At 44.4% G+C, this 22,185-nt stretch overlaps 2 protein-coding genes across 18 annotated transcripts in view; both read right to left on the bottom strand.

Moving 5' to 3' along the window:
* LOC126987887 (glutamine and serine-rich protein 1-like) overlaps positions 1-16,197 on the bottom strand; it is a 42,397-nt gene extending 26,200 nt beyond the window's left edge. For 2 of the 10 annotated variants that reach the window (XR_007741260.1, XR_007741259.1), the window contains exons 1-7: positions 15,496-16,197; positions 13,366-13,464; positions 12,149-12,394; positions 10,073-10,230; positions 8,314-8,466; positions 5,364-5,442; positions 1,726-3,663 (exon numbers count right to left, since the gene is read on the bottom strand). Coding sequence is in view for 1 of the 10 variants with exons in the window: in XM_050845368.1 (XP_050701325.1) it covers positions 238-384; positions 626-831; positions 5,364-5,442; positions 10,073-10,230; positions 12,149-12,394; positions 13,366-13,464; positions 15,496-15,511 (951 nt within the window). In the remaining 9 variants the exon portion in view is untranslated. Of the gene's footprint in view, positions 1-237; positions 385-625; positions 850-1,725; positions 3,664-5,363; positions 5,443-8,313; positions 8,467-10,072; positions 10,231-12,148; positions 12,395-13,365; positions 13,465-14,191; positions 14,865-14,893; positions 15,438-15,495 lie in introns of those variants that run through there. The other 8 variants (XR_007741257.1, XR_007741264.1, XR_007741261.1 and 5 more) reach the window with 8 other exon arrangements.
* Positions 1-22,185, bottom strand: part of LOC126987886 (cocaine esterase-like) — a 70,995-nt gene that overhangs the window by 5,758 nt on the left and 43,052 nt on the right. For 5 of the 8 annotated variants that reach the window (XM_050845365.1, XM_050845360.1, XM_050845361.1 and 2 more), the window contains exon 10: positions 21,932-22,039. In XM_050845365.1, coding sequence (XP_050701322.1) covers positions 21,932-22,039 — 108 coding nt within the window. Of the gene's footprint in view, positions 1-18,004; positions 20,597-21,931; positions 22,040-22,185 lie in introns of those variants that run through there. The other 3 variants (XM_050845364.1, XM_050845367.1, XR_007741256.1) reach the window with 2 other exon arrangements.

Raw genomic sequence — 22,185 nt, 5'->3', positions numbered from 1 at the left:
GGAAACGTGATGCCTACGGGATATCTTTGCTTTATCTTTCAACTTCGATTTATAATGATTTTTTTAATATCAGACCGTATATATACGGCGCTGGCAGACGGCGGGTTAACTTGCATTTAAAAAGTTGTTCAAAAAGTAGCCTTTGTAACAAGCAGTGACGTTAAAAGTAAAAACTGTTTAATTTCATTCCAAGAACAAAAGCAGTCACACCACAGCTCCCAACCCCCAAACACCAACCTTGAACTGAGACTCCACTATCTCCAGCTGCTCAGCCGTCAGCTGGGGCCCCTCCGGCACCATGATCTGGGTCTGCTGCCGCTGTGCCCGGCCTCCGGCATAGTTGTAGGCAGAGCTGAGCTGAGTGGGGCCTTTGTTCACACTTACCTAAGGGAAGAAACAATTTAATAACATGTGCTATCATTCTTACCAATAAATATAACCAACCCATCTCATACTGAGGATGGCTACTGCTCTCTTCCTCCTCACTGACTTTGTAATAGGTTATTAATTTGCATCAACTCAACTACAGAAGACATACTACAATGAACTGAACTCTCTGTTCATAACAAAGAACCACCAAGGCCTTAGCTTTATGTCCATAACACATTATTGGCGCCACACTCACTGGACTTGTTGTGTTGTTTGAAGTGGTGGTGTCTGTGGCAGTGTTTCCTTCACTGCTCTCTGTGACAGGCAGCACCTTGACGGGCTGGTAGGTTGGAGGACGACCTCTTCTCTTTGGAGTGGGAGGAGAGGAGACGGGAGAAGACGTCTTACTTGTAGCAGTGGGAGTCTCTCTCTCGGCTGGTCTCTTGATCCCCCGGCCCCGGCCTTGAGGAGAGAACACGCCTTACCATCAAGGCAGAACAGATCAGTTATTATGAGGCATTGGAAAACAAACATGGAGCTGAGGGAACGTTGTCGGGAGGCGAGACAGCAAATTAACCCATTCAGCACAAGCCCCCCCACACCCGCACCGCACCTCTGTACAAGCTGAAACCTGTCGCGCGCGCTCCCACTACGCACTCAATTAACTCATGTTTTCACCCATTTTCTATGGTCATATGTCTTTATATTTATGTTCAACAGATAGCAGACACCTCAGTGAAGGTTATGGTAAGCTTCATTTGTTTGTGTTAGGTTCGGTTGCCTCACAACGATAGCGTAAATTTAGGTTAGGTTTACGCATGTAAAAAATATTTTATGGCCTAAATATTTATGACATATCCTTCATTGATATCTCTACTATATGCTGAGTAAAAAAAATGGTCAATATACATATAAATACAAGGTGCAAACCCACTTGAATGGGCGGAAGCGTGGGTTGCTGCTCACCCGCCCTGCACGCTACCCACTGTACCTCCCATTACACCACCAAGTACACCACCACTGTCGCCTCACACCTTTACCCCAATTACGTAATTAGATTATATTCTTAGCTCAACACATACTAGATACACTAGTGAAGGTTATGTTAGGTTATTTGGCATATGTAAATACGTATATCTGAAATAAAGCATGGTTTGTATAATAACATGAAATAACATGCAATATAATAATAATATGTAACGATATGTAATAATAATAATAATAATAATAATAATAATAATAATAATAATACTGTACTGTAATACCAATAGGCCATGTACTAATTTACAAAGTAATCATGATATATATTATAATGCATAATTACATTATTATTATTATTATTATTATTGTACTCACATTCAGATGGGCGATGATGGGCTTGAGTGGCTTGGTGGGGAGGGGAGGTGGGGTAGGATTAGTGGGTGCCAGTGCCACTGGGACCCGGCTGTGGCTCCCGTGGCTTGGGTACTCCCTTGGCACCTCCCTTCTTGCGTGGTGTAATCTTGGGAGCTTCCACCTCCCCTCGCCCATGGTAGGACATGTAGTGGCTGTGGCAACACAGGGCAGGCTCTCCAGGACACCCAGGGCAGTGGTAGGTGGTGTCCTTCCTCAGCCCGAACTCCCGAGAGCACACACGGCAGGGCTTTTGCTTTCTTTTCTGGGCGAAGGGGATGAGGCAGTGCATTAGGTCCTCCTTCTTGAATTTCTTTGTTGGTGGTTTGCGAAGGGGACTCTTTAGCAGCTCTTGATCCCTCTTCCAGATCTGGTTGGCCCCTTTGCTGTGTTGCGCCGCCAGTTCACCACACACATCGAGGATATAGTGCATAAAGTCCCTCTTATATGATGGTGTGGCGTTACGGAAGGCCAGGTAGGAATTTAGAAGGACTCTAAAAATGAAATGAATTCCCAGTTTCTTGAACCAAGCGAGGGACTTTTTCTCATATGAATATGGTTCGAGGAGCTGGTCGGTCTTGTCCACGCTCCCCATGAGAGCATTGTACCTCTCGATGTGCAGGGGCTTATAGTAGAAGGTCCGTTTTCCGCTGTAGTAGGTCTTGGTCTTCTCTACCAGGTTGGCTGTGTAGTGGGTGGTAAGGACATTGACCTCTTTTTTGTCCTGGTACTTGACCACCAAGGTGTTCCCTTTCCTGGCAAAGGTGGATTGGTGGCACTGGAGTTTCTCTGCTGCTAAGGTCTTGGGTGGCCCCCTGTCAGCCCTCACAACGCCTGTCATGGTGGTGTTCTTGGTGAGCAAGTACTCACCGAGGCGGAGACTGGTGTACCAGTTATCGGTCACCACATGTCTACCTGCCTCCAACAAGCCCCGCATCAGGTAGACCACCACACTCTCAGACATGCTGAGCTGCGAGGAGGTAATTTCAGGGGTGATGTAGGCAGTGTCCTTGCCGTAGTACACCTCGAAGTTCCAGGAATACCCGCTCCACTTGGCATCAGATGGGCAAAGGACAAACACTTTTATGCCAAACCTGGACCTCTTGGTGCGAATAAACTGCTTGAACCCCAGCCTGCCCTTCCACAGCATCAGAGACTCATCCACAGCAATGTCCCTGCCAGGCATCAACAACGACTGACAGCTCAGGCGAATGAGGTCTAGAAAGGGCTCAATGCGGGTCTTGGGGGAGTTTTTCTTCACGTTGGCAGCATGCGAGAAGCGTAGAAACTTCAGGAGACACAAGAAACGTGATCGGCCCATCACTTCAGACGTGAAACACTTGGGGCCAGAATATGCGAACCTCTGGGCCCAATACATGTATATACGTGGTAGTTTATGTATGCCCATTGACATCAAGAGGGAGACAAACACATACATCTCAGCACGCGTCACTGGGGCCCACACAACACCGTTTATTTTACGCTTCCCTGTTTCAGCAATGTACTGGTCTGCACTCTCATTCATCCACGTACACATAGCATCAACCACATCATTGTCAAAAATATGCATAAATGCATCCTTAGGCGACGTGAAAGAGGGTACAGTGGTGGTGGACAGTATAGCGGGGTTGGCGTCATCTACAGTTCCCGCAAACAATGGCAGCGCGTCAGGGCGGGAGTCACTGAACGGGTCAGCCATAAACCTCCACCCATGGTCCACCACAGGCTCAGGCTCTACATCAGATGTGTCATGATCATCACTGTCGTACTCACAGTCATCATCACAACTGTCATCACTATCATCACTACATACCATGCCAGGTACGTATTCCGTGTCAGAGTCTGACGACGCTTGGTCAGACATGGCGAAAACTCTTGAGTAATAATCCGTACGTGTGGTCGCTAAGAAAGCAAAAAGAAGACTGATGAAGATGGACAAGCAGGACCAATGAGTGACTAATAAGCGATGACGAATGTCAGACGTCATAGCGCGTGACACAATCTCAATGACCATTGGCTGGAATGGTATTGTAGGCGGAGCCAGGGGCATGACTCACGTACATCAAAGAGTAGCATACAAGCCAAAAGAACAAAGAAACGAAATAATACAAGCATTTACTTTCCCTAATACGATTTACGAGACGATCTCGTACCTCGTACGAGGTTGTACACGCGTAAGGGGCCCATACCTCGTACATTGTACGAGCTTGTGCGGAAGGGGTTAAGCCAGCTGAGTGCAGCAAATTTTGGGGAAATGAGGGAGGGAGCAACAACAAATTTCACAACTCCATAACATTGACAAAATAAAGATAATATGGCTCAGGCATCCTAACACTTACAAGATGAAAGCCAAAATATATAATCACAAAAACTTTTAAAATATATGGTCATAAAGGCATCCTCAGGCAAATTTCATGCTAACAAATAGACTTCAACTAGAACGGCACCAAAAAACTTAGATAATACAGGGTGTGTCTGCCAAGTGGTGACCACCCTTCCAACTCACTCCAACCCAACTCACACCAGAACAGTAACTTTTCCTAATGAACCCTGATTGGAAAAGTACAAACAACTGATACCCTATTCTAGCTACATCATCAAACTCTTAACATTCTCAAATTATAGAGCTGGGGTGAACCTTGACTATAGAACAGGGGGAGGAGATGAATGGCTCACACTGCAATCCATACACTACTAAACCATTCCCTTATATTTACAGGGCCAACACTCAGACCCCCATAATCCCTGATAGCCATGCCACTCCCTGAATTTATAGAGCTGGGGTGAACCTTGACTTATATAGAGCAGGGGAGGGGATGAATGGCTCACACTGTAATCCATACACAACTAAACTATCCCCTTACATTTACAGGGCCAATATTCAGACCCCAAAAATCCCTGAAAGCTATGCCACTCCCCAAATTTATAGAGCTAGGGTAAACCTTGACAATAGAGCAGGGGGAGGGGATGAATGGCTCACACTGTAATCCATACACTACTAAACCATTCCCTTACATTTACACGGCCAACACTCAGACCAAAATAACCCTTGAAAGCCATGCATGGGTACACTGCAGGATGCTTGACTCAAAAATAAATGAAACCTCAACAGAACATGAATCCCAGTTTCAAAGTTCCCAAGATTTCTATGAATAAGTGTGTGAATCAAATGAAACTATAAACATTAGACAAAATATGCTTCCTAAGTGCCCAACATTTGACTGGTAAACTCTGGGACTGCCTTCCTAATACTGTACTTCATCCTTCCTCTGTCAAACTCTTTCATGAGGGAAGTGCAAAGACACCTCTGGAAGAAAATTTGATCACGGCTTCTCTGGCTACCGTCTATCACTGTTTTCATATGCACCCCTTTTTAAACTGCCTCCATCCTCCCTGTGGCCCTGCAGCACAAGAATTTCCCCCCAAGCTTATTCCTGTGCTGTTAAAACTTAGTAATGCTAGGTTTCATCTCCCTTTGCTATCCTATTCTCTGTACAGGAGCACCATTTTTGCAGGCAACCCTCTGTCCACCTCCTTCAGAAAAATAATATAATAAACGAATAAAAAGTAAATAAGTCTTGGGCACAATAGTAAAGCCTCACCTCTGTGTACGAGGCCCCCCCTGCCGCGGCCCCTCCCTCGGCGCGGCAGCTCCTCCTCTTCGTCACTTGCTGCGTTGGTCTGTGGGAGTCAAGAGTTCATGAGGTTGGTGTAGCGGTATTCTTGAGTGTCAAGTTATTCATCTACAGCCTATCCATACACCTGTCATATTCATACAGAGGGTAGCTATGTGTAGGAGACAACTGCCTTGACAACTCCTGTCCTTGAACTGACCTTCAACCTCAAAGTCTACTACAATAATTATTTTTCCCTTGCTATTTTTATCACATTCTCATGCTAACTGCCTGCCTCTACCCTTCATGCAGCCACACAGCAAAGAACATGGATTCACACTCTAGTTTTCCAAATCCCTAATTCAGGAGTTAACCAGTATTGGCATTCTTTCATCCCTGTCACTATAGTCCGTTCACTCAAGTCTGAGGTGAGCAAAATTGTTCACTGGCAACAACCTGGAGCCACATGCCGTGTCTGATTTCGTGGATACTGTATGCTAGCCAACGCATAGTAAACAGCCATCAGTATCAACAGTATGCAGGGAGCTATAACAAATACCATCAATTATAGTCGATTTTGAGTTAAAAAATATTAGTAATGTCGCATAAAGCTGCTTTATTAATATAAAGCCTGCTAATTTCCTCGGTGGTGGACAGCTTCAAGGCTGTTTAATAATTATAATCAGTGATCTTGTAAATTGACAAAACATTTGTTTGCGACATTACTAATATTTTTTAACTCATAATCTACTATAATTGACGGTATTTGTTATTGCTGCCTGCATATTATTGATACTGAGGACTGTTTACCAGTGGCGGCTCGTGACTGTTATTGATGGGGGGGCTGTCTCACATTCAGACATAAATGAAATCTTAAATGTTTTTATTGTTATTGTTTAACATACCATTGACATAGATTATATAGATATATAGATAATTATTTAATTTCTTAGGCCTTATCTTACCAGTAAATGCTTGACTTCCTCAGTGCAGGCTTAGGCTATTTGAAAAGGAAGTCCATTCTCCTGTTCCTGTTTTGTGCAAACAGATCAATAACTTTTTCATTTAGACCTGGCATATTATTTATAGAAATCTTCTCTATTGAAATCATGGCAAGTGCATTTAGCCTCTCCTGATTCATAGTGCTCCTTAAGAAAGTTTTGACCCTCCTCAGGGTTGAAAAACAACGTTCGGGCTCTGCTGTAGTCATTGGAATTGTCAAAAGAATTTTTATAAGTTTTGTCAATTCACAGAGTACATCACCTAAGTTATTTTCATTGACAATCTTTAATAGTTCACTCAATTTGGAAAACTCATGCAAATCACTTCTGTCATAGAATGCTCTAAGTTCAGTCAAAAGTCTTTCTTTGGCAATGATGGGGTAAGCTTCAGTGGCTACTTCAACTTCTTCTAAAGTAACTTTTTGCTTGAAGTTAGTGAAACAGTCTTTATTGAACAATTTAGCAGCTACTAATTGTTTAGTGAAAGAAAATCTCTCAGCTATGTCAGCACACACACAGTCACACACTTCTTTTGCTTCAGCCATGAGTGTTTTTGTGGGATTTTCACAGTATTTGGAATTTCTTATTTTAGAAATGGCCCTTTTGAAGTTTGTAATGAACTCATGTGCTTTAGTCACATCAATGTCTCTACACTGCATTTGGTGAAAAATCACTTCTACATGAGGCATTATCTGGTGGAAAAGCTCCAACCAAAACTTAAAACTTTCATCATTTAGGGTGTTCAAAATACCTGTTGCTTCTCGTATGGTTATAGTAGCATTTGATGTACTCTGTATTTCCTCCATGCATTTTTTCAAGGGTTCAAAATGTTCATAAACCTTGTTGACAGTGCGACTATGAAAGTTCCACCTTGTAGCAGATGGGCGTGGAATGCGGCTAGTCATGTGCTTTGTAAGAACATTTAAACGTAGAGGTGACCTTGAAAAAAATGCTGCTATGCCCGAAAGGTTAGAGAAAAATATTCGTGAACCCCGTGTAACACTTGCAGCATTTTGCATAATAAGATTAAGCTGGTGGGCATAACAGTGAATGAAGTGGGCGTTATTGTACACTGATTTGATTTTAGCCTGAACTCCCCCCTTCTTACCTTTCATAACACTTGCACCATCGAATGTTTGAGCAATCAGTTTCTCTGCATTCCCTTCAAGGACTGTGTTTAACTGATCAAGGATGCATTTTGATAACCCATCTGCTGTTTGATTTTCTGGAGTGAAAAATCCCCAAAATCTCTCAACAACCTCTTCACCTAGCAAGTATCTTAGAACAATAACCATTTGAGTGTGTTCTGAAACGTCCGTAGTGTCGTCTGCCATAACAGCAACAAAGGGAGCTTCTTTAATTTCTTTTCTGATCTGATCACGATATATTTGCAGCAGACAGTCGAGAATTTCATTCTGAATAGTCTTGGAGACACCTTCGAAGACTGCATTACTTTCTAAATGGGCCCGCAAGTCTGGATCTAATCGTGATGCATGATTTATCAGTCCTCTAAATACACCTGGATTAGCCGAGTCATCAGTTTCATCATGTCCACGCAAAGGTAGCTCAAAATGTCCACAAAATTTTATGCAGTCTATAATCTTGGACAAAATTTCACGATTCTTGGTAACCTTCTTATTATGTGCATTTACTGAAAGTCTGTATGCCTCACTAAGTCTTTCTTTAATGTTTACACTCCCAAGAACAGATAGAGAAATGACATTATCAATATGCTTCCTGGAATTCTCGTGTTTCTCTGTTTTTTCTTTCAAGTTCTTTATGCATGCAAAACCATCTTTGGACCACACTGAATCGCCTCCAAACAACAGACATGGAAAGCAAAATAGTGCATTCTTAACTTCACATCCACAGAGCCATGTCTTCCTTTGGTACCAATCACAATTAAAACTGCGAATATACTTCTTGTTGTGGCTTACTCCTTCTTGTACAATTTTAATGTCTGGTAATGGGCGACCTGCTTGTTTAACTGCTACCTTCTCTTGAAGTGTTAACTGTGAAAAATTGAGTTCTTTCAATGCAGAAACCGTCTTTGCTTCTTGTGCCATTTTGCAAAATAATGCTAGGCTTGCCTGTGAAAAGAAGAAAAATAGGTAAATTTTTACACATACACCAGTCTCTCTACTTTGGACGAAACTATTTTTTCCTGGTAGATTTCGGTCTGTTTTGAATTAATCTGCTTGTTGTTTCCCTCGCAAATCATTAGTTTTTTTTTATTCCATCCCCCCCCACCCTCAGAAACTAGTGATTTGCGACAAAAACAAAGAGCAGATTAATACAAAACAGACCGAAATCTACCAGAAAAAAATAGTTTCGTCCTCACAAATGAGAAGCAGCAGCGGCACACACTCACAGTACACGCAGCCATAGGAATTTCCTACGGGAAACGAAACTAAAGATCATTAAGACCTTGGATCGTAACCTTACTAACCTAGCCACTCGATAGTAACCTAGCCACTCAATCGTAACCTAGCCACTCGATAGTAACCTAGCCACTCGATAGTAACCTAGCCACTCGATCGTAACCTAGCCACTCGATAGTAACCTAGCCACTCGATCGTAACCTAGCCACTCGATAGTAACCTAGCCACTCGATAGTAACCTAGCCACTCGATAGTAACCTAGCCTGCCCAAATGGGCGTTTGCCTGAAATAGGTAAATCTTTAAAAATCACTGTCAACATAATAAATAATTTGCGGTGGGTATATATGGGGTTCAAATTACTCAGGATGAAAAGCTCTATCAGATGAGAAGGGTAAGTAAAGCCATCTCGAGACTGGTGTACGAGTAAAAAAAAATACCGAAAAATACTATTTTATACGATGTTTCTGTGATTTTATACCATCAACGATAATTAAAATTGAGCACAAGCCATCACTATCAATAATATTTTAAAATCATCCCTGGCAAATTGAAAAACACGATCGAAAATAAGAGCGACGCAAGAACACATACCTCCCCACAACAACAGCTGAGACAAGACTGCGTGGGAGGCAGTCCACACTCTCCATACCGCGCGGGAAGCCTCCCCCCCTTTCTCTCTCTATATCTGTATCTCTCTCCTGCTGCCTCCGCGCTTATCATTAAATCGTAAATAATTTACGTACTTCTTCATTGTTTTGCAGTATTTTTTTCATATAAATATATGAGATTGGGTGTTTCATGTGAATGATAGTCAAACATAAATAAATTAACATTATTTTCGTGAATCCAAGAAATCCACTGGGGTGGCTGCAGTCTCACAGTCCCTATTGACGAGCCGCCACTGCTGTTTACTATGCACAGGCAAGCATACAGTATCTACGAAATTGGACACACCATGCAGCTACAGGTTGCCAGGGAATGATTTTGCTCACCTCAGACTTGAGTGAACTGACAATATTGAACTCTGGAATCGCCCTCCTATCTCCTTCTTGCAGCAAACTCTTTCAGTAATGCATAAACACATCTTGAACAAAGCTTGATTATTCTTATTTCCCAATATATAGAGGAGTTGCAGTCATGGTGACTACTCCACCTTTTATTCAAATTGAGTCAGTGGACAGGATATAGAATTTAATGTGCTTTATAACTATTCCAAGGAAATTAAAATACCTTTGAGAATAATGGAGAAAATGTGAAAAACTAAAGAGTTGTGTGCCTTCCCAGGTGAAAAAAACTTCCACCTCTTTTGCTCACCTTCTTATCAACTGGATTGAAGTCTGGGTCATCGTCTGAGTCACTGAGGTGGAACTCTGGGTCTGAGTCGGCCATGCCATCAGACTCAGGGTCAATGTTACCATAACGCTTGACTGGGCGGGAGGATCTGCGAAGGTTCTCCCTTGGGGGTGTCGCGTCTGGTGGGTGATCCGATATTACAAGCTTATAAAGAGTGCAAATGGTACAGTACTGAAATCATAAACATTCTAATATCAAGAAAATCAATATTATATGATTAACTTCTTTGATTGCCTCTGTAGGAGCAGCATCTTGGCATGTCCTTGGACTGCCTATTTACCAAACAATAAAAGAAACATCGCAGGCAAAAAGAAGTTTTGATAGTACATTTAACTTTTTTACTTAATAAGTCATGGTGCAGATATTGTGTAAAGAAAAGATAGAATATTATGTTCTACAATTTTACTGCAGCTAAAATGATTGTGCAACCAAGCCGAAGGTCTTGGTCTGGCTGCTAAATTCCCTTCCCTCCCTAAGCCTCAGCCCTGCCTTGTCTTACTTGCATCCCTGCTTGTTGTTCCTTCTCGGCTTGCCTCAAGGCACTTACGCTATGGTGGCCAGCCCGGGAAGTGTCGCCGGCCTCGCTCATGCTGGTGGCCTCGGAGCTGTTAGTGTTCTCCCCATCGGTGGCTTGGGGACTGGCCGGGGTGTGGTCTGTGGGGGTGATCTCCTCCTCCAGGGGATCTAACCCAATCTCCTCCTTGATCTCACTTTTTATGTCCAGTTCTTCAAGAAACTCATCCTCTGTTGAGAAAACAAAGAACTCTGGGTCTGAGTCGGCCATGCCATCAGACTCAGGGTCAATGTTACCATAACGCTTGACTGGGCGGGAGGATCTGCAAAGGTTCTCCCTTGGGGGTGTCGCGTCTGGTGGGTGATCCGATATTACAAGCTTATAAAGAGTGCAAATGGTACAGTACTGAAATCATAAACATTCTAATATCAAGAAAATCAATATTATATGATTAACTTCTTTGATTGCCTCTGTAGGAGCAGCATCTTGGCATGTCCTTGGACTGCCTATTTACCATAAACAATAAAAGAAACATCGCAGGCAAAAAGAAGTTTTGATAGTACATTTAACCAGGGGTGTGGAGTCGGAGTCGGAGTCGGAGTCGAGGAGTCGGCTACTTTTGGCCGGAGTCGGAGTCGGAATTGGAGTCGGAGTCGGAGTCGGAATTGGAGTCAGAGTCGGAGTCGGAGTCGGTAAAAATATGAGCGACTCCGACTCCTTTACGTGCTAATTTTTTTAGTAAAGATTTCACTTCATGGAGATTCTTACAAATTGGGAGAAATTGACGTTTTGGAAGATATGTCCAATCAAACAGTCTCTTGAGGAATATTGGTATTTTTAATATTTTTTCATGCTTTTTATTTTGTATTTTCTTGAGGATATACCTTAAGGAAGGAGGGCGGTACATGCCGCAACAACCACCCTGACAACAGATAGTACAGGTATCCCTTTTGCCATATTTTATGGTGTTTTGCATGAGCTAATGTGTATATTTAATTCTATCATGGAGGATAATTGCTAAGTGATATCCAAGGATGGTAAAAATATATATATATATATATATATATATATATATATATATATATATATATATATATATATATATATATATATATATATATATATATATATAAAAAAAAAAAAAAAAAAAAAAGCAGGAGTCGAAGTCAAAAAATCCTGGAGTCGGAGTCGAGTCGGAGTCGATTTAAATTAAATTTACTGGAGTCGGATCGAGTCGAGTCGCAACATTTAAATTTACTGGAGCCGGAGTCGGAGTCGGAGTCGCAACATTTAAATTTACTGGAGTCGGAGTCGGAGTCGGAGTTTTGAAAATCCGACTCCACACCCCTGCATTTAACTTTTTTACTTAATAAGTCATGGTGCAGATATTGTGTAAAGAAAAGATAGAATATTATGTTCTACAATTTTACTGCAGCTAAAATGATTGTGCAACCAAGCCGAAGGTCTTGGTCTGGCTGCTAAATTCCCTTCCCTCCCTAAGCCTCAGCCCCTGCCTTCCTTACTTGCATCCCTGCTTGCTGTTCCCTTCTTGCGCTTGCCTCGGCGTGCTACGTTGCGGTGGCCAGCCCGGGAAGTGTCGCCGGCCTCGCTCATGCTGGTGGCCTCGGAGCTGTTAGTGTTCTCCCCATCGGTGGCTTGGGGACTGGCCGGGGTGTGGTCTGTGGGGGTGATCTCATCCTCCAGGGGATCTAACCCAATCTCCTCCTTGATCTCACTTTTTATGTCCAGTTCTTCAAGAAACTCATCCTCTGTTGAGAAAACAAAGAATCCTCAACTGGCAAGGGTACAAAATTTCTTCCTCCTCTAACTCATCTTCTGCTGCAGAGAAAACAAAGAATCTGCAACTGGTAATGGCATGCTGTTGTTGTTTCTTCTAAAGCTTTAAAATCTTTCATAAGATTATGCACAGCATTTTCTTACTTTTTATGTGGACAGAAAACACTATGCAATATCCCAGTTCTATACGCCCACTTTTTCTAGCAGCATGCCGCCTCTCAAGCACATACCTCAAGGCACGGCAGCAGGGTCATCAGGGTCTGCTGAGCCCTCCAGAAAGGACACAAAGCTGTTGATGTAGCCTGGCTTGTTGGTTCCGTTGGCCATGCCTGAAACAAAACATATCAGTCCCTCAAGGATAACGGCAGGAAGGGAGTGGGGAAAGGGGGAATGTTATGTGCTGAGGCTACATCACTCTTTGTTGGGTCTGGGTCACTACTTTGGTCAGCATACTTTACTGGGTTGAGTCTTAGTTAGTCTTGTATGAGTAAAATCAGTCACCAGCTATCAACACACCAGGTTGGCAGGAAAAACATTAATTTGCCTGTTTGCTTGTCCCCATCGGTGGCTTGGGGACTGGCCGGGGTGTGGTCTGTGGGGGTGATCTCATCCTCCAGGGGATCTAACCCAATCTCCTCCTTGATCTCACTTTTTATGTCCAGTTCTTCAAGAAACTCATCCTCTGTTGAGAAAACAAAGAATCCTCAACTGGCAAGGGTACAAAATTTCTTCCTCCTCTAACTCATCTTCTGCTGCAGAGAAAACAAAGAATCTGCAACTGGTAATGGCATGCTGTTGTTGTTTCTTCTAAAGCTTTAAAATCTTTCATAAGATTATGCACAGCATTTTCTTACTTTTTATGTGGACAGAAAACACTATGCAATATCCCAGTTCTATACGCCCACTTTTTCTAGCAGCATGCCGCCTCTCTACAAGCACATACCTCCAGGCACGGCAGCAGGGTCATCAGGGTCTGCTGAGCCCTCCAGAAAGGACACAAAGCTGTTGATGTAGCCTGGCTTGTTGGTTCCGTTGGCCATGCCTGAAACAAAACATATCAGTCCCTCAAGGATAACGGCAGGAAGGGAGTGGGAAAGGGGGGGGGGGAATGTTATTTGCTGAGGCTACATCACTCTTTGTTGGGTCTGGGTCACTACTTTGGTCAGCATACTTTACTGGGTTGAGTCTTAGTTAGTCTTGTATGAGTAAAATCAGTCACCAGCTATCAACACACCAGGTTGGCAGGAAAAACATTAATTTGCCTGTTTGCTTGTCCACTTGTGATCTTTCTGAGTGGTGAGCGAAATATAGAAAGAGTAAGCAAATTGAACCTCTCTTTGCGAGCTATTTTGCGGCTGTGACAGCGGGTGTACAGCAAGCATTGAAAAGTCCATCACTTAATGATTCGTGACAAATAGTTAGCAGATTATTTCATTAACCCCTTCGTTACCGGATTTCCGAAATGTTGTACATGCGTACAACGTAGGTAACTAAAGTTTGGCTGAGGAACCAATGTTGTACATGTGTACAACATCATTAGTTCAGGGTGTATGGAGCCTTACCAAAACTCGGTTCAGCATGTATAGGCAAGCCCTCATATTGTGGCCTATGGCATCCATGCAATGACGTCATGCCATCCCGTACGGCACTCTAAAGAGACACTAATAAGTGCCAACTACATCCATTTGTTTACTTTGGCTATTCTAACTCTTTTTTTTATGTTTCTATATACATACCTTTGTCTGTATCATATAGAATATACTACATACCTTTGTCTGTATCGTATAGAATATACTATGTTGGAAAAAAAACTGCTGTTGACACCTAAGCCATGCGGCCTTGAGTGGCAGCCTTGCCAGCCCCTCTCGCTCTCAGTACGTAGCCCCCGTGCGTCACACTCGCGTTACTGTCCAAGGCTATCTCAACTATGGCGTCTCCTGCCTGTGATTGAAAATTTTCCTGATGTGAGCAGCAGCGAGGAGATCAGGGTTGATGAGTCAGACATGGCTGCATGTAATCTTGAATGACAAACACCTCTATTTTCAAGTTGCGCGGACAGAAAAATCCGGCTTGGCAGATGGGGGTTAGCGTGGGAGCAGGGGCGAGTCCTGGTAACGAAGGAGTTAAACACCCAAAACTACCAAAACAAAAACTATTTTCTGCCGGTGAGATTGGTGCACTTGTAAAATTTTATGCATACCATTAACAATACGGCCCAGAAGCTATTACATTAGTTGCAGCAATACATTCAGAGAAATATCATGTCATGTAACACATGGCAGTATTGATCTTGTGCTAGGTGGCTACCTTTACCTCCTTATTAACCCTAATTGGCTCATATACGACCCCCTTTAGGGTAACTGAAACAGGTGAATATATATGGACCACCTAATGACCCCTTCAAGGGAAAGTAAAATATAGGTGAATTTACATGAATCTCCTAATGAAGGTCTTTTCCCCACTTGACCCACCTTAGGGGTCCAGGAAGATAAGTGAATAAACATGAACGTCCGACGGAGACCCAGCCCCGACAAGCAGGGTCAGCCTGGCGTGCAGCAGGTGTTGCCGAGCCCCTCAGCAGGACACGCCAGGCCGTGCCCCCGTGACATGCTCCACTGTGTTCCCTGCCCCCGGTAATGTGCTCCAGCATGTGGCCCCTGCCCCTCCTCGTGGCCTCCTCGCCCGCCCTGCCCTGCCTGGCTGCTGGCCGACCCTGCGCCGCCGCCTCAGCGTTTTTGAGGGACGTTGCCTCAACACACAGTACCGACGGCCGCGCCCCGAGGCGGGGCGTGTGGCGCAGGGCGTGGCTGTGGTGCGGGGCTGGACGCCCTGCCAGCCCCGTGTCCTGGCGTGGCGGGGCGCCCTGGCTGAGGAGACAAAGGTGCTGCAGCCACCCTCTCCTCCCCCCGTAGCGACGCCTCGGCCCAGCACACGCCTGCCGTGCCCACACCCTGCCCGCCACGCCTCCCCTAGTACGCCAGCAAGCGGCCCGGGGCAAGGCAGGCACCGGGCACAACAAACCTCACACCATAACCTCCACACTGGCGAGTCACGGAACGGAAGGGCTACGTACCAGTGCTGACGGACATTTTCAAGTTTGCTCTTGCTCTTGCTGTACAGGTGACCCGTTGGAGAGTCAGGCTTTCGTATCGGCACACCCTGTAAAAATAAAACAACACAAGCAGTATCCATTACAAATCTTCCAATTCCCTATTTCTTGCACACCACATCTTTTCCAGAAAACCCTTCATGGCTTCTATAATTCTATCATTTGCTTCATCACTCAGTCCCAGCAGCAGCAGCATCCATTCCCTCTCTGTCCTTGCAATCCTCCCATTCACATCCCAGCCCATCTCACAGCCTCGACGCCTCGCGGCCAACACCGTAAGCTGACCGTCCCGCCAACTTTGAACTGCATCCGCCATCACCCACCCACCCATACCAGGGGACTTCCTGCACACCACAGAGTACCTGTGAAGGGGGAATTTGTGGGAAGGAATCCCTGTCTAATGTACTACTTGATACCTGATGTGATCTGGGATTATTTGTAAGTGAGCCGTAATTGTGCACAGGGCCAGTCACAGTACAGTCCCTGCACCTGCCCTCACGCTTGGCTATATAATGGATCCGTCCACCTTGGGCCATTACACGCATGCTGATGAGGTCTTTGTAACGCCTCTGATGTGGATCCTACACCCAGTAAAAATGTCTCTGCTTGCTTAGTCAATATGTCCACCACGGCCCAGTGATGCCCTGTGCCCCTGACTGACCACCAACACCTACGAAAGAAAACTAATGATCTCGATATGACCTTTATTACCACTGTAGTACTGCTATTATTTTTAGCCACTTTTTCATCATTAGAATAAAAGTTTACCATAAAAATGTCATTCACCACCATTCAAGCTGTAGAGGAGAGTGCGAGCTGAATTTACTCCTCGTGTAGCTTATGTAGGATTTATGTATTAATTATTCCATTCTTCAGATGAGCTTGGGGTGTACTACATTGGTCCTCATGATAATATTTAAAACACTAGCTTGCAGTGGTCGGCGGGGCAGCGGACCATAAATCTTGGGTGCCTGGCAATCAGGTTTCGTTATGCAAGAAGTGACTTCACTGTAACGGCGGAGCATTATCCATCAGTCCCGCCCGGCGTCCCCATCACTAGGCTCTGAGAGGAGAGGATGCACGGAACATAAGCCTCACGAGGCGACTCATGAGGCTATTCGTGCACCCGGACTCAGAAAAACAATAAAAACGGAGGTGCATGAGGCGGCTGGCGGCAACTCTGGCGAGAGGCATTTTGGGGGCATGAGGCTAGACTTATGGACGGGGCAACATCGGCTGCGCGCTGCTCAGTAACATGGCTGAAAACGTTGATGACAACGTGGAGTGGACACGGAGCAACACTCTTTTACTTATTGATATTCTGAAGCAGCACCTCTGCAGCTAGCAGGTGAAAAAAACAAACATTATGACTCGCGAGGCAGGATGAGGCAGCCATGGAAACAGTGTGGACACACACACACCCGTGAGGCGGAGCCTCATGAGTCGCCTCGTGTGGACGCGGCTTTACCCATTAGTTAATACCGTCCGGCACCTCCCTCCCATAGGGCAGTCAGGAAAAGGTTGGCGTCTTTCTCCCTTCTGACCATCGGAAGTCATTGAGTACCGGAAGTAATCACCTGTAGCCCACATGGGCAGTAACACCAAGGCCTAGGTGTGCAGGTCTGCCAGCTCGGATCACCCTGCCACGCGCAATTCTAAACTGATCTATTTATTTTTCTTCAAGAATATTTACAATCCCATGTATGACCTTACCTCTGCATCTGCTGTGTCGCCTCTCCTCTGTTCCCCATTTAGTTGCATTATTGTTATTATTTTTATTATTATTATTATTATTATTATTATTATTATTATTATTATTATTATTATTATTATTTTTATTATTATCATTATTATTATTATTATTATTATTATTATTATTATTATTAATAGCAGTAGTAGTAGTAGAAGTAGTAGTAGTAGTAGTAGTAGTAGTAGTAGTAGTAGTAGTAGTAGAAGTAGAAGTAGTAGTAGTAGTAGTAGTAGTAGTAGTAGTAGTAGTAGTAGAAGTAGATACTGTTGTTGTTGTTGTTGTTGTTGTTGTCATTGTTGTTGTTGTTGTTGCTGTTGTTGTGGCAGTAATAATGTTACTTAAGACAAATAATGTTAATGTCTAGTCTAGGTAGCAATGATTCAAATAATTCCTCTGTGATGATTAAAGTTGACTTCATTTGTCTTCATTTTGTTATCTGGCAAAATCATGATTGGGAAAAAGACTTTACTGATGTGTGTGTGTGTGTGTGTGTGTGTGTGTGTGTGTGTGTGTGTGCGAGCGCTGGGAAAGATATGAAAGACGTGTGTACATTTTGAGAGCCATACTCAACAATAGTGCATCCCCTCAGCATACACACACACACACACACACACACACACACACACACACACACACAAGGCAGGATCATCACCTAGTTGCCAAGACATCTTCATATACATAAATACATAAATAAGCAAACAGAAGACGAAAGAAAACACGAGCCAAGGTGATAGGTAGTAATGATGTATTATAGTCTAATACTGTGGCATATGCATAGTACAGCATAGTAATCGTACATACAAATTTACAGAGTCACTATTTACAGTGGATGGGCATGTGTGTGATGTTTGACTTCAACTCCCATCATATAAAAACAATTAGGTAAGAAAAGTGAGTTGATCTTTTCCCAAACTCCTGTTATGGATGATTAAGCAGACGATAGTTTTAATCGCTTACAAAATTCCCGCTGTAGACATTCCTGTTATAGAGATACAAGTTTTAAGAATCAAATTAGACATTAGTTATAATTTTTGTTGGGGAAATTAGTGTTATAGAAATCAAATAATCTGTAGCTGAAATTTTATCACTTCCCAAATTTCTGCTAGATGTTCCTATTATTGAAATTCCTGTAAAAAAAAAAGTTTATACTCAAACTGCAATCCTCTCACTTCTATAATTCCTATTAAAGAAAGAAGGTTTGATTGGAGTTGTAATTCAATCCTTTCACAAGTTTTTGTAGAGGGCATTGCAGTGGTCATTGCTGCACGAGTCGATAATGCCACCAGCCTCCTCTCATCTGTAGTGCGGGACAGGAGGGAGGAGATTGTGCCTCCAGTCTTGCCCACAACGACCAGCTTCACTACGATGGCGGTGGCATGGACTGAGTGCTGTGTGCTGCGTGGTGACACCTTGGGCTGAAGTTGAGGCGCTGGTCGTACACCGTGTATACCCGTCAGCGGTGGCAAGAAAAGAGTGGCTGTGCAGGAGTGAGCCAGGCAAGGCGGGGCAGCCGTGGCATTGCCGAGCCGCTGGTGGAAACACAGCACTGCGGCGTGGGGAGCGTCGCTTGAGGGCAGCGCCGTGCGTCTGTGCATCAGTGGCAGGGCTCAATACAGCGATGCCCTGCCAGTCCCTGAAACTCCACTCAAACAATCTGTGAACACACGAGGAGCCGAACACGCTAAACATTAGTCATGAAGTTTGGTGACGAAGCACGCTAGAATGCCTGGAATGAGGGCATGCAAGTATAGTGCTGGAGCTCCACATGTCTACATGATCACTGTCCACGTCTCCTCCATCACCATGCTTCATCACAAGTGCCCATGAATCGTATGATGGCCCTTAAGGCGTTACGCATACAGAGTTTCGAACGAATGATAAGCTTTATGTACATAATATTCTGGGCCCTTTGTGACACCTATACCATGTTCCTAAACACAGACCAGTCAGACGTTCACACCAATGGAACTCAACACAGCGGCTCCCAGCCCTAAGTCCCCTGGTTGTGAACGAAGGAGAAAAAATAGTATGTACAAAGTTTAGGATCTCTCATGATCTCTCCTAGACACAAACCATTCAGACACTACCCGCAGACACCTTGAGAGTCTTGTTCTATATAAGGGAGTGATACAGCAGTGCCCTGCCATGTGTCCTGGGCTCAGGGTAATGAACCAGAGATTAAAGTTTCTGTACATGGTCTGTAGGCTTCAGGCGGTGATGTTTACGTTGCTTCCAGCCTGAGACCATACAAGACATGCACAGCTGATATCTTTTGGCAGCGGTGCCCTGCCCAAAGCTCCTTGGGTCGTGAAGGAAGAATAAAGGATTCTGTACAGGAATTCAGGGTCACCGTGACACATAATTATAGTCCACACGAGGTTCCTAAGCAGAGACCCGCGGCAATCACCTCAGTGGCAGTTCTAACGCGTGATGTGTTAGGCATTGTATCGCTAACTAATGCACTCCGTTCAGTATCAGGCGCCCGAGATATTAAAAAAACCTTGTTTGAACGCATCATATTACGCCATACAAATGTAATTACTGCACGTCATTCATTCTTGTAAAATAATGCTGCGGCGCAAAGAAAGCCATGACAGAACACCTCGCCTCGACAGTGGTACATTTTGTGATGTTCTTCAGGTCGGAACACGGAGTGTACACCTTCATCGACAAGACACACCAATAGGCTAAACCGCGTGAGGTATTGGGGTAAGGGACGTCATGTGACCCAGGTCGGTGCACACTTTACAACACTAATGTAAACCTATACACAACATACTCTCAACACATTAAGCTCCACGCTTCTATAAAACTATCTTCTCCGGACACCAAGAACACCATTTAGAACACCGACAGTATATATAGTTTCTTGTACCTTGATAGCAGTATTTACACCAGCCATAAGATGCTCTTCCTCCGCCCCTCAGTTCACCGTGCCGACACCTCCTCAAAGAGACAGATCTTATATTTTCTGTGAATCAACTAAAGAGACGCAAACATGATCGAGTGTGTGTGTTTTTGAGAGAGAGAGAGAGAGAGAGAGAGAGAGAGAGAGATGAACAAACCTACAAAAAACTACAACAAAAAAGAAAGAAAAAAATAAAAGGAAAAAGAAAGAAAAAATCAAGAAAAGGAGAAAAACAGGACTAGGTGAGGTGGTGTCGGAGGTGGAGGAGAAGGAGGAGGAGGAGGAGGAAGGTGAGGGAGGAGGGCGGGAGAGGCGGGGTGAGGGAGGAGGTGCCGCTGGGGTCGTTCTTGGGAGGGGTGATGGGCCACAGCGTCAGGAGGGGGATCAGCTCCTCCCAGAAACACAACCTGAAACACAGCAACACAAGACTGGGTGAGGAAAGGGAGGGCCCAGGGAAAAATGCCTCTCTCTCTCTCTCTTATTTTCTCACTAACCTCATGGCAATTAACTTTACCTCAGCTTCCTCTCTCTCTCTCTCTCTCTCTCTCTCTCTCTCTCTCTCTCTCTCTCTCTCTCTCTCTCTCTCTCTCTCTCTCTCTCTCTCTCTCTCTCTCTCTCTCTCTCTCTCTCTCTCTCTCTCTCTCTCTCTCTCTCTCTCTCTCTCTCTCTCTCTCTCTCTCTCTCTCTCTCTCTCTCTCTCTCTCTCTCTCTCTCTCTCTCTCTCTCTCTCTCTCTCTCTCTCTCTCTCTCTCTCTCTCTCTCTCTCTCTCTCTCTCTCTCTCTCTCTCTCTCTCTCTCTCTCTCTCTCTCTCTCTCTCTCTCTCTCTCTCTCTCTCTCTCTCTCTCTCTCTCTCTCTCTCTCTCTCTCTCTCTCTCTCTCTCTCTCTCTCTCTCTCTCTCTCTCTCTCTCTCTCTCTCTCTCTCTCTCTCTCTCTCTCTCTCTCTCTCTCTCTCTCTCTCTATCACTCTCTCTCTCTCTCTCTCTCTCTCTCTCTCTCTCTCTCTCTCTCTCTCTCTCTCTCTCTCTCTCTCTCTCTCTCTCTCTCTCTCTCTCTCTCTCTCTCTCTCTCTCTCCTTATTACCTTCTGGCCTCCTGTCCTCCTCCTCCTCCTCTTCCTCAATACTGACATGTTTCATATTATTTCTCTGAATTCAGTGCAGTAACAAATAGCTTCTGGAAAACTAAAGAAACTCCAGTATTACTCTAGAACTTCACCCGTCTCACAGTGAAGGGCCATATGAAGTACTTTGTGCATATACAACTTTGCCGTATTGCTTTGCCGTCACAAATTAGGATAACGTGAGGTGAAATGTAAGATGAGTCCAGGAGATGGAACGGAGCACTCCGAGCGCATTGTTTACACTACACAAAAGTGTTGAGGAGATGGGGATATAAGACTGGAAGTGCTGAATGTCGCCTCAGGCGAGAGGGAGAAGCGGGACGCTCCAGCGCTTGAAGTGCTCCATTCCTTCTCCTGGCCCCATCTTACATTTCATGTCACATTATCTGTGCATTAACCCACCTCACATTCTACATCTGTACTGTGGTGTGGTGGTGGTGGTACGTGGTGGAGTGGTGGTGATGTGGTATGATGTGTTGTATGTTGGAGGAGAGGGGGGAATGGGGGGGTGTAAGGTTTCAGTGTGGGTGTGGTATGTGATGGAGGGTGGGAGTTTGGGTGTGGCTTGGCGTGTGAGAGGAAGAAACAGACAGACACAGACAGACGGACAAACGTGCGCACCTTGGCTGCACGAGGTTGTATCCCAGACTCAAACTGTCACTCATCTGCAGGTGGACCAAGTGTGACTGGTTGTAGGCGGGCCACTCCACCCCAGACACGTTGGGCACGCTGCAAGGGACAGAGAGATAGATACGTATATCGATAGATAGAGATAAATCTAGATAGATAGTGGGTAGGTAGATAGATAGACAGATTAGTAAACATATATATATATATATATATATATATATATATATATATATATATATATATAT

Source organism: Eriocheir sinensis, chromosome 67 (genome assembly GCF_024679095.1).
Source record: "Eriocheir sinensis breed Jianghai 21 chromosome 67, ASM2467909v1, whole genome shotgun sequence".
Lineage (NCBI taxonomy): Eukaryota > Metazoa > Arthropoda > Malacostraca > Decapoda > Varunidae > Eriocheir > Eriocheir sinensis.
This window is presented reverse-complemented; position numbering and strand designations above follow the sequence as displayed.